Genomic DNA, 14,542 nt, shown 5'->3' with positions numbered 1-14,542 from the left:
AATTAATTTCTAATTTCTCATGAAGATGATTTATTGATTGGATTTCAATTCAAAAAAATGAAGCAACACTCGAGACATGCCTTGTCTCTCATGATTTCCACATCTCCAGTCGTGTTCAATCACAAGATGAATAATTATTCATCAAAGAGTCTCATTGTTCATAAGAATAACTCCAACACTTTATCGATCATCTCCAATAGACAATGCGAAAACAAGTATCATCAAAAACTCGGAATTGGAGAATATTTTTCAATTTTGCAATCATCTCTCAATAATCATCAATCCTCCTTGCTTTCCTCTTTTAATCATAATGATCATCAATGTTTTCATCATTGTTGTAATCACAACCTTTCTCAAACACGAATAAGAACGATTGTAAAACAGCCTTCTCAAAACAATTCATCAACAACAAATTCTTCCACTTCAACAACTTTTACACAACAACACGATACCAAAAAGAATGATTCATCCAATTGTGAACCCCAACTTTCGGATGACTATGGTCGAGAAACTGTATATGAAGAAATGCAAGAAGAATCAGATCATTACCATGCAAACAATGAATCTGATTCATTCAACACATTTGTTTCAAATTATTACAAAATTAATGAAAATGACATTCAAGAATTTCTCACTCGAAAAGGACTCGCTTTCAGAACCGTCATGAATGAAATTATCATCAAAGATTGTCCATTTTGTCATGACACAAAAGGAAAAATAACAAACTTGTGGAAGCTCTATATTCACAGACATACTGGTGCTTATTTTTGTCATCGATGTGGCTCCAAAGGATCATGGTTTGATTTCAAGACTAGTTTTCACAAAGATTCGATTATTTCCACCCTTCATTCCGAATCTTCGTCTTCTTTACGACAATTTCAGAACTCGAAACAAAATGGTATCTCTCCCACCACAAACACACAACAAAAACGTCGAGACAAACCCACGAAGAAAGAATTTGAGTTTTTTAGAAATAATTTTGATGGACCTGATTTTCCTGAAGCAGTTCAATATTTGGAAAAAGTTCGTGGTATTAAGAAGGAAGTTGCAAAACTGTATGGAGTTGGTTGTGGAATCTTTCCATTCATGAAGACTGTGAAACGAACTCTAAAAAATACTGACACTCATAATAATACGAGTAGTAATCACACAAAAGAAGAAACTCCTGATTTGGAAGAAGTTGAAACTTTGGAACGAGTGAATGAACTTTGTTTCACATTTCCAATGTATCGACCCACAAAAACCACCACTGAACCTTCTCTTTCTCGACACAAATTTAGATCCATTCAAGATAAGACATGCATGAGATTGGATCCTCCACAGACCAATCATTGGGGACTCTTTGGATGGCATCTCATTGAACAACAATTACAAAAAGAAGACAAGTCTCTCAGTAGTAGTAGTAGTAGTAGTAGTAGTAGTGGTAAAACATTGGCCAATGATGCACGCTTGGGAGGAAGAAAGGATCCCAAACATGAGAAACGAATCATTATTACAGAAGGAGAATTTGACGCCATGGCAGTCTATCAAAAAACAGGAATTACAGCCGTGTCTCTTCCCAATGGATGTCGATCATTGCCCATTGAGGTCATTCAATGGTTGGAACCTTTTGATAAGATTTATTTGTGGATGGATGATGATGTCCCAGGACAACAAGGTGCTGAAATGTTCTCCAAGAAACTCGGAGTTGGACGATGTTATATTGTTCATTCAAGTTATAGAGAGGAGGAAGATCTCGAGATGATGAATGATGGCTCTGAAGATGGTTTCGAGGCAAGTGCATTAAAGAAAAGAACGCAAAAGAAACCCAAAGATGCAAATGATGCACTTTTGGCAGGTTTAGATTTCCATCGATTACTCGAAGAGGCAGCTCCCATTCCACACGAACGCATTCTTTCCTTTGATTCTTTCAAACAACAAGTGTATCGAGAGTTTTTTGACAAGTCTGAACAAGTGAATGGTATTCAATCTCACTTTTTCCCAACCCTGAACAAAATTTTGAAAGGTTTCAGAAGAGGAGAATTGACCATTGTCACTGGAGCAACAGGTATTGGTAAGACCACTGTTCTTTCACAACTTTCACTGGATTACTGCAAATATGGAAATGTACCAACGTTGTGGGGATCCTTTGAGATTAGAAATCATCGATTGATTAAAAAGATGATGTGCCAATTAGCAGGAAAGGACTTGTCGATCAATCATGCGATGGAAAGAGAGTATAAAAAACAAGAAAAATTGCAATTACAAGTTTTAGAGCAAGAAATAGAAGAAGAAGAGGTGAGCATGTTTGATAATTTTGATAACCCTGATGGAGATCCTATGAGTTTAATGACCAACAATGAAGAGGCGCCTCTAGCACCTTTGAAAAAAAAGAAAGCAAAACCTCAAAAGTTAACAACCTCATATCCACCAAAACAATATTCACCTGAGGAACTTAAACGTGAATTTGAGCTGATCAGTGAACAATTCTCAGAACTACCCATGTATTTCCTTAATTTCTATGGGTCGACGGATATTGATGAATTATTGGATGCTATGGATTATGCAGTTTATGTGTATGATGTTGGACATATTGTGATTGATAATTTACAATTCATGATGTCCACCGCAGATGCAAACTCTTTCTCGAATAGATTTGAAATGCAAGACAGAGCGATTGAAAAGTTGAGAAAATTTGCAACAACCAAATCAGTGCATGTGACTCTTGTAGTCCATCCGAAGAAGATTGACGAGAAGGAACAATTGCAAATATCAAGCGTATTTGGAACTGCTAAGGCCACCCAAGAAGCTGACAATATTATCATGATTCAACGAAACAAGTATTACAAGTATTTACAAGTTAAAAAGAATCGATTTGACGGTACTCTTGGAATTATACCGTACAAATTTGAGAGACATCGAGGAGAACGAATTACAGAACTTTCAGAGAAGGAAATTGAACTAGTTGAGAATGGTCAGCTTGAGATTGACTATGAATAAATGGCTGTGGGTAATGACATGACTCAATTTATTCATAAGGTGGTGTATCGATGAACTTGAATTGACATGAGCTAATCATGATTCGAGTCATGCTTGCCTCTGGGGTAATGAATCCACTCATTTAACTATAAATGGCGGCTTGAGTCACTTCAGAAGGAGAGTAAGATGAACGAGAGTAACCAGGATCATTCACAGTGAAAGAATATCCGTCATAACCGGTTGCGAGAACCCAATGACCTCCGTTTCTAAGATTTTACAGCAATCAAATTTGATCAAAAGCAGACGATATGCACGAAACGAATCAAGTAATTTCAAACTTACCTGACATTCAAAAAGACGACATTATCATTGCAAATATTACTGACGATAGAACTGGTAGAGCTAACCTTTCCGTTGTAGCTGAGTCCGAATGGTCGAACGGATCCCCAAACAAAGAGATTACCAGAAAGGCCTCCATTACTTTTGAGCCAACTCAAGAATTGTCCTGGGTTAAATGAAGCCAAGCCTCTTCCGTCTAAGGCCATGGTCATGGAGGTTAAAAGGCATCCACTCTTGCAAATGGTGTCAGTGTAGATAATGTCGCTAGACCAGGATTGTCCGCATTGCTTGTAGAGAGGGTAATCATATCTTCAAATGCATATATATGCGTGTTGCCAAAACTTCCATCAACTTACTGTTGATAACATGCTCCGCCCTTGAGTTTCAAACTCTTAGCCTCGCTTTGCGAGATGAATAAGGCGATCACTACAACCACCGACAACAAATAAGGCACAATTTTGTTCATTTTTTTTGAATGAACTCTCAAACTCCGCGTTTACAAAAGTTGTCTTTTACTTTACATTCACTAATCTCTTAAATAAACTTTTCAACCTTCACTTGAATATTGCATCGAGGTTTTTGCTGTTGATTGTTGTTGAGAACATTCTTTGAATCATTGGTTCTCTTTTTCAAAGCTCTAATTCTAATTTTCTTATTAATAAATGCAGTATTGAGAGGTTGATACATGGTTGAGATGACATCTGTTTTACAATAGGCCACTAATGTTTCAATTAATTGATTTCCAAATTCTTGTTGTTGTTTCCTATTTGGTTTTTCAACAGTATAGATTGAAATTTTGAAATATAATTGCTCAATAAGGAAATGTGGAAATGGAAAAGTATAACACAACGCACAAATTAATTCATTTCTTGGAGACACTGATTTCATGTTCATACTCGATGAGAGAACTGTTGATTTCTCTTCAAAAATCATATCAAATAAATTACTACAAATAACCAAATGATTATTAGAAGTGTTAGAATTGAGTAAATTCGAGTTGGCAGTTGTTGTCGTGGTGGTAGTAGTGGTAGTAGTGGTTGTGGTGGTTGTGGTCGATGATGAATGACTCTCAGAATTACTACTCGAGCTCGGTGCCAACACAATCGATGAATGACTCGTCGTCAACGATGAATTTGAAGAATTCAACTGTGAAAGGACTACTTTACAAGATCTCACTCCATTTCGTTCATTACTACCACTCATACCACTACTGAATACAGAATCAATGGATGAATGCGATTGAACAAGAGATCCATTCACATCAAAGACATAGCTATCAAAAACATCATCTTGTGATGATGAACCATTATTCTGTTGAGATTCTTGTTGTTGATGACTCAATAATTCTACACGAACTCTCCAATTCGAACAAAATGGATTGGTGATGGTGGCAGAATCGGAGGCAATTTCAATGGGTAAAAATTGAAAACTTAGAATTCGTAACAGAACTCGACAATCGTACGTGTCGTGTGAATATCGGGATGAAAATTGACTGGACATGTCATCACCAGTACGTTCTTGTCGATTACTGCTGCTAGAACCACCACCACTGGCACTTGAAAAGGTAAAGAAATCATTCACATCGGTGGCAATGTCTGAGACACGACTGAAATTTGCAAGTTTTTTGATATTTGACATTTGAGGTGTGAAATTTTGAATTAATTATTTTAATTATTATAATGGACAAGGTGTGTTACCAGTTGGTAGTATAGTTGTACAAGATGGTGAGATGATAATTGAGAAGAGAGAAAAAGAGATCGAGCTATTTTTGAAGATGATTAGAGTTGTTTTATGATGACGATGGAAAGAGGTTCCGATCTTTTTTTTGTCTGTTCCAAAGCTTTCAAAGTGGAGAATGGTGATTGAAATGGTCGACAAGTGACTCGAGTGCCTTTTGAGGAAAAGGTTGTTGGTATTAGGAATAAAAGCAACCTCATTAAGATCACAACTCCATCCATATAAACAATCATCAAACTACTACTCTTCTCATAAAAGAATTGCATATCTACACCACTTGGACGAATGCAATAAAACCTGAATTTTAGCGTTTTGTTTGTTTTTTGCCTTTCATCGATTTGTTATCAACTCGCATAAAACATCACAAAACATGATAAAACAGAAGAAATCGTCATCAAAACGACGAAATCATCATAAAACAAGTAAAAAGCAAAATTTATCTTATAGGCATCACAAATTCGTTAACCAGACCAGCACACACAACCCACACCTTGTTATGTGCTTCTTTAGATTCGTCAATACTATGTGTGGAAGACCGGAATGGCAAAGAACAAATTTTCCACTTCTTAATGTGAGCAATGACATTTTCCACAACTATTCTAACACTAGCAAGACTATTATAATGGGTCACAAGCTGAGAAATAGAATGTGTCCATTTGGTGAAACAGCAATTAAGATGGTGAAAGTATGTAATCTTTTTTTTCCTGAATATAAACTTTGTTCCTGTCTTTTGTTTGAGGGAGTGAATACTTTTTGTTCTGTTCCGTCCATTACCACAGTCACGAACTTCTTAAAAAAATATCATGAGTGAAACATCAAATTCCAACTTGATAAGTGCTAATTGATTTACTACAATTTTCGTGATTTGCAACGTTTTATTCGTTTTACGCGTTTTTTGAATGCTCATTGACGTTCTATTGCATCGTCCCAACTTGTTGTTGTTCAAATTCTGAGACAATTTGTTGACACTTGGTGGAAAGATTTTGGAACTTTTCCATTGTCCATTCCGAACCTTCATTATTATTAGTGTTCACATTGTGAATGCATTCCACAAGTCCCTCATGAGTAGAAGTGAAAAATGTTTGAGGAATGGAATACGCTTCAGTGAGGAATTGAGTCAAATGAGAGTCTACTTTGGCAAAATTCAACAAAAATTCAGCACATTGTGTAGGTTGAATTTTGTTCACAATGAACATTAAAATGTAAGCAAGGTTAATTTCAGATCCAAGTTGATCGATCAAAGACTCAAATAATGAAGTAGAAATTTGTGATGGTGGTATACTTGTTGAAGAGGCTGTTGACGTTGTGGTAGATGGGTCTTGAGGTAATGCTGTTGTTGAGGAGGAAGAAATTAACATGGAGGTTAGGTCCAATAATATTTGCAAGACAGATCTCAAAATATTTCTGTACTGATTTCCAACATTCAACAAAATAGTTGTGAAATCTGAAAAATTGCTCAAAAATTGACAAAAAGTGTTTGAATACTTTTTCACGAAGGAGCTCAAGAAACAGAGCAAGTTGATGACAAAGAGATCTTGCTTCTCTTCGGATTGTGTAATATAAATAATTTCCCTACAAAATAGCTCCAATAAAAGTAAAAGTTGTTGTTCAACATTTGAAGGGATTTGGCCTGTACTATTCTCTAAAGACTTGTCAGAGGAGAGAGATTGGTTTTGAATAAAGTTGAATGCAGTTCTCCAAATCGATTTTCTTTCATCTGTGTTATTCACTTTTGTTTCCTCAAATTTAGCACACAGAGCAGAAAGTCTTTCAATAATTAACTCCAAAAATTGTTGATTGGTGATCACTGTAAAGTTATAGCCAGGATTTTCATTATACTTGTTCAAATAGACTGGACCAATCTTGTATCCGTATTCACTTTCGAGTATAAATGTATTGCTAAAGGACTGTACATCCAAGGAGTAATCTTCCAATCGTTTTGAAATGAAAAAGTGGTTGAATAATTGTTTCAAATGTTCATTCAAATATGCCGAAAGTAATTCTCTTGATTTTGCATTCCAAATAACCTCTGGATTAACATGATCTTCATCAAAGTAGCTGATGAAACCTTCTACATCTCCTTGCTGAAGGAATGTATGATAGAGTGGGAACAATGCTTGTTTCAATAAAGAATGGACATGTTCAATGGATAATTTCACAAAGAGAGAGAGTAAATGAGTCGCCTTCTTTCTTACGGCCATTTTGTCAAATTTTCCTCCAACAATAGATGCATATAAAAGTGTCACAAATAAACCATTATTCACAGAAAAAGTAGATCTATCGTTGGCATCAAGTTGCGTCTTGAAGAAATTAGCAATGAATTCCATAATATTCAATAAAAGAGCCTCTTGTCTTTGGACATGTTGAGTTTGCTTTGCATAGAAAATATATGTAAGATATTTGTGTAAACATCCCAATACCAATTTGTAGAAATCTCTTGTTTTTTGGGAACCAATCTTGGTGTAAAATTTGGCATAGAATTTGGTGATTCTCGAAAGAATTTGATAGGTCTGATCAAGAGCAACCAATATGTACTCTTCTTCCAACGAGAGGGTATCAAGATATCCAATGAATAAGTGATACAAATGAATCATAATTTGTTGGTATGACTCATTGAAGAATACTAATTGTTGTTCTTGTGTTTCTCTGGTTGGATCTGTAGAATCTTCACTGCAAATGATGAGATGCAAAAGTCGAATTTGGATGGATAGTGGTCTCAAACGATCTTTCATCACAGATTTCTGTTTGTATTCTTCCACCAAAAGTGCATGTAAACTAGAAATTAAACTTTGCACAAAGGTCGTTGAGTTCACAATAGTTTCATTCGTGTGTTCGAAAAATTCACCCAAGCTGCTGACATTACTATCTTTGAATGCTCTGTAAAGACGTTCTGTGTAAATATCAATCACTGGATTCAATAATGGTAAAACTCCTTCAAGTTTTAGACTGTTTGGCACAAAATTTTGAATTATTTGATTGACCATTTCATTGTCATTGGCATTCTTACATGCTTGAATGAGTGATTCTAAATCTCCTCGAATTTCCTTATTCCATACCAATAAATAATCTGAATGATCTGTTCGAATAAATTGATAAAAATCATCAAAGGTTTGAACGTATGGGAAGAGTAAAATGGCATTAGATCTTCTATTATTAATGCTGTTGATTTGCAACAAACAAGTGACAATGTTCTTTCCCAAAAATTTTTCTAAATTTCTCTCAAACAGCGAACTCAATTTTGACAATAACAAGTAGTGGATAATTTCAATACAAGTCAGACAAATCGTCTTCATGAATGAAATAGAGTCACTATCGTTGGATTCACTCACAGTGTTTTCAAAAGGTATTGCTCGATAAAACAATCCAAGATTTACCAATTGTAGAATCAGTTTAAACCTGTTATGAATTAATCTTGAGTGGTCCTTAAGTAGCACTGAATTCGAGTTCAACACTGGAGGTACATTTGCTGTTTCTAAATCAATTTGCTGATGTTTGGCATATTTTCTAATACAATGTATGGTTCTCAGAGTAATCTCTGGAAATTGTTGCATGTACGAAGGTTCAAGCAATGGAACAAAGTCGTCAAAGAAACTTGTTGGAACTAACTTTCGTTCTTCATCTTCTAAAGCCACAGGCATCAATACATCAGCAATGGCATCAAGTACTCTCAAACAATTGATCATTAATTGTTCATTGCCTCTGCAATGAGCTTCCTTAAGAATATTCGTGGATGTGAAATTCAATCCTCCCGATGTTATAAAGAGTAATTTGTTTCGGTGTGAAATCTCAGGTTCTGGTTCCAATTGACTAGCCAATAAATGTACCACAACGTTTAAGGAGTTAATTTTTTCTTCAATGTCTTGCATCTCGGTCAACAGAGTCGTGTATTTTCTAAACAAGCTGGAATAACCTTGATATTTTAAGAAATGGATGGAAGAAGATTGACTTGGTGTAAATTTGCCTAATGAGAATTGATAGAAGAGTTTTGTCTGAGCCTGAACGATTAAATTTGCGTTATTTCTATTTTGTTCTTGTTCAAGTGCATCAATGAGTTTGGAGAGAAATAGTTCTGGATCTACAATTTCATTGATGGATATATAAGTTTCCATATCATCACTTGGTACGCTGTTAACAAAGCCCTCCACAAAAATATCATAGACGGATAACTTGTCTTCAATGTCTAAATATTTCACTACAACTGGTTCTTCGTAAACATAAAGATAGTTTGTTGAGGGAGAGTTAGAAAATATCAATTTCGGTAACTTTAAGGGGTCCACTTGTTGCGTCTCTACAATTTGAGAACTCAAATTCAGTCTCTTTTCGTCAAATGCTTTGAATCGATTTTTCAAAGATTCACACAAAAGCGCTCTGTGGTTAGAATTCCAAAAGAGGAATGGTGAGTTATAATCTTTTTTAGAAACAGCAGAAATAAACGTATCTACATCTTTTTCCTTATCACTATTTAACAGTTTCAGCAATTGGCTTGGTAAGAAGTATCTGAGATATGAATAATATTCAGTGCATGCTTCTGAAACTGGTATCATGTGGAAACTCTTTAAGAACTTGGCAATAGTTGCAAGACATTTGGTACTGTGTTCTTCCATTGTAGCAATAATGATGAGCATGATTTCAAATATACCTGTTTTGTGTAAGTGTTGCCTCAAAGCTGACGAGTTATAGAGAGGAGATTCCACCAATGTATGTATCAAGAAAACTGTTTGCCAGATCAGCTCTAATTTTTCTGGTCGATTCGATCGTATGTTCAAATTCATCACCAGAACATTCACATAATGTAGATTGTTGACAATATCAACCATTCGTCTTGGTCTATGATTTAACAATTCTCCTAAAATATAGAGGAGCGATAGAATTCGTCGTACAGCTTCTACATCTGCATACGTCGTACTTGATGTGTGTACATAATTGTGATGTGCCACCAGTTGCTCTCTTACCATATGAAACATCAAGTTATGTAAGGTGTCTTCCTTATCGAGATCATCCATATAGGAGTGTATCTTTTTCTTATTGGACAGAATGGAAGATATTAACAATGTCGTATTATAAAAGTAGTCATCTTTGAAATGCTTCACAGAGAGTAATCGTGACAAGTAATTCATTCGGTGCATAGGAACATTCAAGATTGTTTGCTCGTTAACGTCTGTCTTATCAGAAGGAGTGAGTGGCACATGTTGTCCAAGTCTAATCATTTCATTAAGCTTGAATAGACATCCTAAAATTCTTGTCTTCATTTCTACATCATCATTATCAATGTTGGATAGTAAGAACATTTTTTCATAGAGCCCTTCAAAAGTGCCAACACTGAGCAAATTTTCAATATTGTCCTCACTATTGGAAGAAGCATACTCAAGAGCTCTTTCAATATAAATACCATTCGATTCAATTTCACTAGAAATTGCCTTGTATCTAATTCTGAGATCTTTAGACATGTTGAGAGCGGATGTCCATTGTAAATCATTTGAAATAGAAGCAAGTCTATCTTCGACAAGTAGAATTTCACTATCTAGCGCTTTTAAAAGCTCATCTCTCATTTGTTGATTCCATATCAGATCATACGATGAGGAATCATGTAACAAAATGTTGGCATCAAACGTTTGATTCGTATCCTGTTGCAAGTGCTTTTGTTGAGTAAGAAGTTGTTTCACTAGCTGAGATGGTAAAAGATTGTTGATCAAAATTTCACATGGATTATTGTATAACTTTCCACAATCAATATTACAACACACTCGCAAAAATTCCATACTAATAAGAGTTTGTTTTGTGTAGTGGTCTGAGCTTTGTTGTTGTGGAGACAGTAGTAACCCTCTCATTTGATGTAATAATGCACCGAATATTATAATACACTCTAAAATATTTTGTCTCCCTGTCATGGATGACTCATTGAGAAGAATAAATAGTAAATGAATTGCATTCATCCTAATGAGGAAAAAGACATCAACTTGATGCTCTTCTTGGTGAATTGATGTTAAAGGATAAACTTGACATAATAAAAGAACGGTTTGGCAAAATTTCTTTCTGTCCATAATGGTTGCCTCTTTCTCAAGCCTAAAAGTAGAACAAAAATGCTGTGAGACAAGTGAGTTTTCTTGATCTAAAATTGTTTTTAAGATGTCTAAGGTAATCAAAATGATGTGACAAGAGTGAGTTTTCAATGCAAGCTTTTTTGGATTCTTCGGTTTCTCTCCATGAAGATAAAACTCTAAAATTGTGTAAAACAGCTCAAATCTGATCGTAATTATTAACAAGAATGATAGGACATCAATAAAGTTTCGAAAATACTCACCCTCTTGATTTCAAAGAAAAATGTTGTTGAATTTCTAAAACAGATCCCAAAAAATCTTGCTTCTTTCGTTCACTGATTTTATCCTCTTCGGAATTAGTGCCAGTGTTAGGCGAAAGAAACATGGCCCTACTTCCTCCACCACTAATCAGCTCTTTCAAAAATTTGAGTACTGTTTCCAGAATTTTAGGATTAGCGATAAAGTAAAACGCAGGTTCAATATAATAGTTATAAACTAATTCCTTCTCTTGCGATTTATCTTTTTCGCTTTGTAATAAATTTAGTGCCAGTGATTGATAGAGAAATGGATTTGATAAAAAGTATGATGCTAATTCATAGATACAAATTATAATTTTTTCAATCTCCAAAACAAGCATGGATTGTTGAACCGTAAGCTGTTGTTGATGATGATGATGGTCTAATTCCGATGGTGCATCATTGATCACTCCATGATACACATTATAAATTAAATAGGACAAAATAAATCCCAAATGTTTGAGAACGAGAGCATCTATTTTTGTTTGAACAAAATGTTTAAATTGAGAATGATCAAACAACGGTAGAATAATATCTCTAATTACTTCCACTTGTTGTTCCCATGACGGACACGTTTGCTGTAGTGTTCCAGAATCAAAATGTAGGACTTTCCGGAGTGCTTGTTCAAACTCAGGTGGAAGATTCGAATAGGCTTGTCCCATTTTTTTGGCGTTTAATTACTTCGTCTCTGTTGACGTCAAGAGATCGACACTACTTGAAAATAGCTGATATCCAATTCCGCGAATTTAAGGTATTAAAAGTTACTGACAGAATTTATGACTCTTATCTTTTACTTGCAATAAAGTTTTTCACTTATGTGGAAGCTTCACTTTTAGTGCATACTACATTTCCACCTTGCAAAAATAAAGGAAGGATATTAATCTATTTCGATCAAAAACGTTCCTTAGACATCACTCTATTGTGATGGAGAAGGTAATTTACTTTTATGAGGAGGTTTGTTCATCATTTCAGAAATTGAGGGTAGCAAAACATCTTCGTTTTTTCGTCTCTTCACATTTGAGGACTTGGCATTGAAATATTCTTCTCCACTTCTCGACGATAAGGAAGTAGGAGTAAATTCAGCGCTAGGACAGGCATTCAATGGTTGTTCACTCGACCTTAATTGAGAATTTCCAAATTGATTTTCGAAATACGTATGATTCGAAGGCGATGCATTCAAATGATCTGCATCATTATTAATGTTCCTACTAAATGTTGTCTCTTGATAAAAGGAATCGCTATATCCTCTTTTTCTTTGCAATTGGTCGATTCCACTAATATCTAAACTATTGTTCGATGAATTAGAAGACGAAGGAAGATGATGTCTGCCAGATGTCAAAATATCAGAAAGTGGAGATTTAGACTTAGGTTGTCGAGAAAATGTAGAGTAAGCTGATGAGGTTGAACTTAACGTTATTGAAGTTGAGGAAGGAACATGTGATTCTTGTTTCCAAGATGGCAAAGATTTCTGAGAGGTTGAGGATTGACCATAAGTAGGAATCGCCATGTTGCTTGTATAAATTTGAGGAAGTGATGATGGAGGAGATGAACGAGAAGGAAGCGGAATTATGGTATTATTATTTACATTGTCGCCAGCATAGATAATCAATGATGAAGAATGACAAGTGGCAGATGCATTATTGTTGACGAAAGTAGGTTTTTCCAAATTTTGCATATTTGCATACTTTTCTTTCAAATGCTTTAATGCCGATACGGTGTTACCTCGAAGGGAAAGAGATGTTGATTCTGATGTTGTACTTGAAGAAGTTGCACCGGAGGGAAATGACACAATGGGTTGTTGATGACGATTCATTTCATGATCAAACCTGTGGGGATTTGATCGAGATTGAGTGAACTCTTTGTGAGAAGATTGCATCAATTGATTTGGAGTTGAAGTGGACATGTGGTAGAGAGGAGAGGAGAATGCTGAAGTGGTGTTGTTGGTGACCATGTGCATGTGGTTGGTGGTATGCTCTTCATGTTGTGGTGGTGAGGATGTGTTTGTGACCACCACATGGGATGCTGATGATGGATTGTAGTTGAATGTCACATGCGATGGTGCAGTCCCAGCAACAAGTGTAGTACTTGGCGGTGATCTTCTTTGGGGTGTGGTGACTGAATGTTGCTCGACATGTTGTTGGTGTGAATAGGAGCTTGAAGATGGAAAAGACCGAAGTGCTCCATAATTGTTGTCATGCACATGCATTGATTCTGCAATATACTGTTGCTGCTGTGGAGACATGTGATCTTCCTCTCTCGACGGCGGGCTACTTGTTGTTTTATACTGTTGTTGTGGCTGCTGATATGGTTGTTGTTGAAAGGATCCCGTGCTTGTCGACTGGGGTGTTGTATAAGAAGATGAGGAAGAAGGGTTCGTGCCAGTGCCAACAAAGAGATCACGATGTCGCTTCATCACTGTCTCCAACAAATTTGCATGTTTGATTATACACTCGTTCAAATTGATGCCTTCTCGTTGTATTTGTGAAAGAGCATGCACGAATGCTTCTTCACCATGGGGTGCATATTTGAGGAATTTATCTTTGAGGATTTTGTTGATGGCTCCTCGTCGAGACTGGTTCTTGTCATAGAGTTCTTTCAATAGAAAAAAGTACTATTAGGAAAAGTTCATGCAGAAGTTTAGTGTTGAGTGCCCAATTCGTTGAAAATGGGCCGGTGAAGTGGTTGTTATTGATGGTTGGGGAGATGTAACACGATTCAATGGTTGTTGTTGTTGTTAGGATGAACATGCATGGCATCACACACATGTATTAATTCACCTATACAAATCATTCTTTAGAATCATTAACACTTACTCTTTGATCCATCATTTCATTTTGGGGGTAGCTCTTTCGTATCTTGCATGTTTCGGCGTTACACTTTGTATTTTCGTGTCGCGTTATTGGTGAGAGATGGGTTGGTGGTTGGTTGAAAGTTATTAATATCAAACATTTGCACAATTTTGAAATGGTGTTGGATATTAGTCCGAGTCAAAGACCATCACACACATGTAAGCACCAACGAAATAAACCAAATTACAAACCTTTAAATGCGTCAAATAATGATAGGGACATGTAGTGGGCATGGTACTAGAGTTTTGTTTCAAAATTCAATTCACAATCTTTGTCTAAATTCATCACCGTTCGATTGTGGTGAGAGTGTTTTTAACCAGCTAGC

General features: G+C 35.8%; 5 protein-coding genes across 5 annotated transcripts; 1 reads left to right on the top strand and 4 right to left on the bottom strand.

Moving 5' to 3' along the window:
• Nucleotides 1-57: 57 nt before the first annotated feature.
• On the top strand, nt 58-2,979 carry FDP41_007108 (uncharacterized protein; the record flags this gene model as incomplete). The annotated part of the gene is made up of 1 exon (XM_044710817.1): nt 58-2,979. One exon carries the CDS (start codon nt 58-60, stop codon nt 2,977-2,979), a length of 2,922 nt encoding a protein of 973 aa, XP_044558434.1.
• A 121-nt stretch (nt 2,980-3,100) lies between these two features.
• Nucleotides 3,101-3,763, bottom strand: FDP41_007107 (uncharacterized protein; the record flags this gene model as incomplete). The annotated part of the gene is made up of 3 exons (XM_044710816.1): nt 3,101-3,224; nt 3,301-3,606; nt 3,654-3,763. The coding sequence occupies 3 exons, from the start codon at nt 3,761-3,763 to the stop codon at nt 3,101-3,103; spliced, it is 540 nt and encodes a 179-aa protein (XP_044558433.1).
• A 68-nt stretch (nt 3,764-3,831) lies between these two features.
• On the bottom strand, nt 3,832-4,935 carry FDP41_007106 (uncharacterized protein; the record flags this gene model as incomplete). Its single annotated transcript, XM_044710815.1, has 1 exon — nt 3,832-4,935. One exon carries the CDS (start codon nt 4,933-4,935, stop codon nt 3,832-3,834), a length of 1,104 nt encoding a protein of 367 aa, XP_044558432.1.
• A 1,013-nt stretch (nt 4,936-5,948) lies between these two features.
• Nucleotides 5,949-12,030, bottom strand: FDP41_007105 (uncharacterized protein; the record flags this gene model as incomplete). Its single annotated transcript, XM_044710814.1, has 2 exons — nt 5,949-11,277; nt 11,336-12,030. 2 exons carry the CDS (start codon nt 12,028-12,030, stop codon nt 5,949-5,951), a joined length of 6,024 nt encoding a protein of 2,007 aa, XP_044558431.1.
• Nucleotides 12,031-12,284: 254 nt separating this feature from the next.
• FDP41_007104 (uncharacterized protein) lies at nt 12,285-14,450 on the bottom strand (the record flags this gene model as incomplete). The annotated part of the gene is made up of 3 exons (XM_044710813.1): nt 12,285-13,979; nt 14,182-14,244; nt 14,409-14,450. The coding sequence occupies 3 exons, from the start codon at nt 14,448-14,450 to the stop codon at nt 12,285-12,287; spliced, it is 1,800 nt and encodes a 599-aa protein (XP_044558430.1).
• Nucleotides 14,451-14,542: the final 92 nt, after the last annotated feature.

The sequence above is a fragment of the Naegleria fowleri genome (assembly GCF_008403515.1).
Source record: "Naegleria fowleri strain ATCC 30894 chromosome Unknown tig58, whole genome shotgun sequence".
Lineage (NCBI taxonomy): Eukaryota > Heterolobosea > Eutetramitea > Acrasida > Naegleriidae > Naegleria > Naegleria fowleri.
The sequence above is the reverse complement of the archived record's forward strand: the minus strand, read 5'-3'. Positions and strand labels throughout refer to the sequence as shown.